At 43.6% G+C, this 2500-nt stretch overlaps 1 protein-coding gene across 2 annotated transcripts in view; it reads right to left on the bottom strand.

Annotated features, from left to right (window-relative positions):
• Nucleotides 1–2500, bottom strand: part of mettl24 (methyltransferase like 24) — a 23484-nt gene that overhangs the window by 10007 nt on the left and 10977 nt on the right. For both annotated transcript variants that reach the window (XM_067418323.1, XM_067418324.1), the window contains exon 4: nt 1640–1776. In XM_067418323.1, coding sequence (XP_067274424.1) covers nt 1640–1776 — 137 coding nt within the window. The remainder of the gene's footprint in view (nt 1–1639; nt 1777–2500) is intronic.

The following is a 2500-nucleotide window of genomic DNA, read 5'->3' as shown; positions in this document are numbered from 1 at the left end:
CATGGGCGTAATGGTTTTTATACTGTACAAACCGTATTTTTTATCCCCTTACACTGCCCCTAAACCTAAACACACACACACACACACACACACACACACACACACACTGCCCCTAAACCTACCCATCACAGGAAACATTCTGCATTTTTACTTTCTCATAAAAACTCCTCCTGTGTGATTTATAAGCCTTTTGAAAAGTGGGGCCATGGGTAATGTCCTCATATTTCACCCCCCCCCCCCCCCCCCCACACACACACACACACCTCTCAGATTTCCTTAAGAGAGCATAACACATTATCCAGCTTCTTTCCTAAGGCCATGAAACTTTGCACAAGCATCAGGAGTAACACAGCGTGTGTTTTCTGTGTGATTTTTCCATAGTGTTAATAATATGGAATCTAATTATTGTTGATTTGAAAATCATATCCAGGATTTTAACATAATAGAGAGGTAAACATATCAAATACACTCTTCACATTTATAACATCCATAGAATCTTTATATATATATATATATACTTAATAATGGATAAAGATTCTTTAGATGTTTAGAAAAAAAGCAAAATTATTCTTCTGTGGCATTACTGAGAAGACACGCTCTGGAAGCTTCATCTTTAAGAGTATACACTATATTGCCAAAGGTTTTGGGACTCCTGCCTTTACACACACGAGCTTCCCATTCCTAATCCGTAGGGTTTAATCTGGAGTCAGCCCACCCTCTCTAACAGCTCCAGCTCTTCTGGGAAGGCTTTCCTCAAGGTTTAGGAGTGTGTTTATGGGGATTTTTGCCCATTCTTCTAGAAGCTCATTTGTGAGGTCAGGCACTGATGTTGGACGAGAAGGCCTGGCTCTCAGTCTCCGCTCTAATTCATCCCAAAGCTGTTCTATCGGGTTGAGCTCAGGACTCTGAGCAGGCCAGTCCAGTTCCTCCACACCAAACTCCTCATCCATGTCTTTATGGAGCGACGCTTTGTGCACTGGAGCGCAGTCATGCTGGGACAGGAAGGGACCATCCTAAAACTGACCCCACAAAGTCAGGAGCGTGAAATTGTCCAAAATGTCTTGGTGAAGCATTAAGAGTTCCTTTCCCTGGAACTAAGGGGCCAACCCCTGAAAAACAACCCCACCCCATAATCCCCCTTCCACCAAACTTTACACTTGGCATAATGCAGTCAGGCAAGTCCCGTTCTCCTGGCGACCGCCAAACCCAGACTCGTCCATGGGATTGTCAGCCTGAAGCGTGATTGGTCGCTCAGAGAACACGTCTCACTGCTCTAGAGTCCAGTGGCGGCTGCTTTACTCCACTGCACGCTTTGCATTGCTCTTGGTGATGTAAGGCTTGGATGAGCTGCTCGGCCATGGAAACCCATTCCATGAAGCTCTCTCCGCTGTTCTTGAGCTCATCTGAAGGCCACAGAAGTCTGGAGGTCTGGAGCTGTTGACTCTGCAGAAAGTTGGAGACTTCTGCGCACTGTGACCCTTATTATTCTGATGTTCACTAATGTGTGTGGAAGCGTCTGATTGATTTATACACCAGTGGCCATGAAGGGATTGAACACCTGAACTCAGTGATCTGGAGGAGCGGCCCAATACTTCTGGAAATGTAGTGTATGTGTCAGAAACAGAAGCAACAGACTGACCTGAGAGAATAAACGCGGCAGTGTTTGGTGGAGATGCGCTGAGCCAGACTGAACCTGCGGTCCAAACACAGAACCCACGACCCATGATCCTCTCTGTCAAACATGGCCGGCGCAGACGCCGCTCCCTCACAGGACACCTTTAAACACACACCAAAGATTCATCAAGTCCTGATTTAAAGGGATAGTTCAGCCAAAAATGAGCCTTTGATGTTTATCTGCTGACCAACATGTAGGTGTGTTTGTTTCTTCAGGAGAACACAAATGAAGATTTTTAACTCAACCGTTGCTGTGTGTCGGTCATATAATGATGTGAATGGGGAACAATTCTGTGAGAGCAAAACAAACAAACAAAAACCCTGCTGCTCCTGATGACACAATGATATCTTAAGACACGAACCGATCGCTTTCTGTGAGTAACACAACATTATTTGTGTTGTTGTTGTTTTTTTACTTCATATCCCGACGAGTCTCATCAAGTTTTCCCATCGGCTGTAACTTCAGTCTGATAAGGTCAAACTGGCGCGATCATAGATATATATATATATATATATATATATATATATATAGAAGTCCTCATTAGGGCCTGCGCGGATCATTCGAATGAGGATCTACATGGTATATATCTATGATCGAGCCAGTTTGACCTCACCAGACTGAAGTTAAAAATCTTCATTTGTGTTCTACTGAAGAAACACACACACCTACATGTTGGTCAGCAGATAAACATCACAGGCTCATTTTTCGGTGAACTATCCCTTTAAAGTGCCCCCATTATGCTAATATTAAAGGTCCCATGGCATGGATTTTTAAAATTATTTTATATTGTTTTCTGAGGTTTACTTAAATTGTTAGTGCAGTTTT

The sequence above is a fragment of the Pseudorasbora parva genome, chromosome 15 (genome assembly GCF_024679245.1).
Source record: "Pseudorasbora parva isolate DD20220531a chromosome 15, ASM2467924v1, whole genome shotgun sequence".
In the NCBI taxonomy this organism is placed as follows: domain Eukaryota; kingdom Metazoa; phylum Chordata; class Actinopteri; order Cypriniformes; family Gobionidae; genus Pseudorasbora; species Pseudorasbora parva.
Note: the sequence above shows the minus strand (reverse complement) of the source record. Positions and strands in the feature narration are given on the sequence as shown.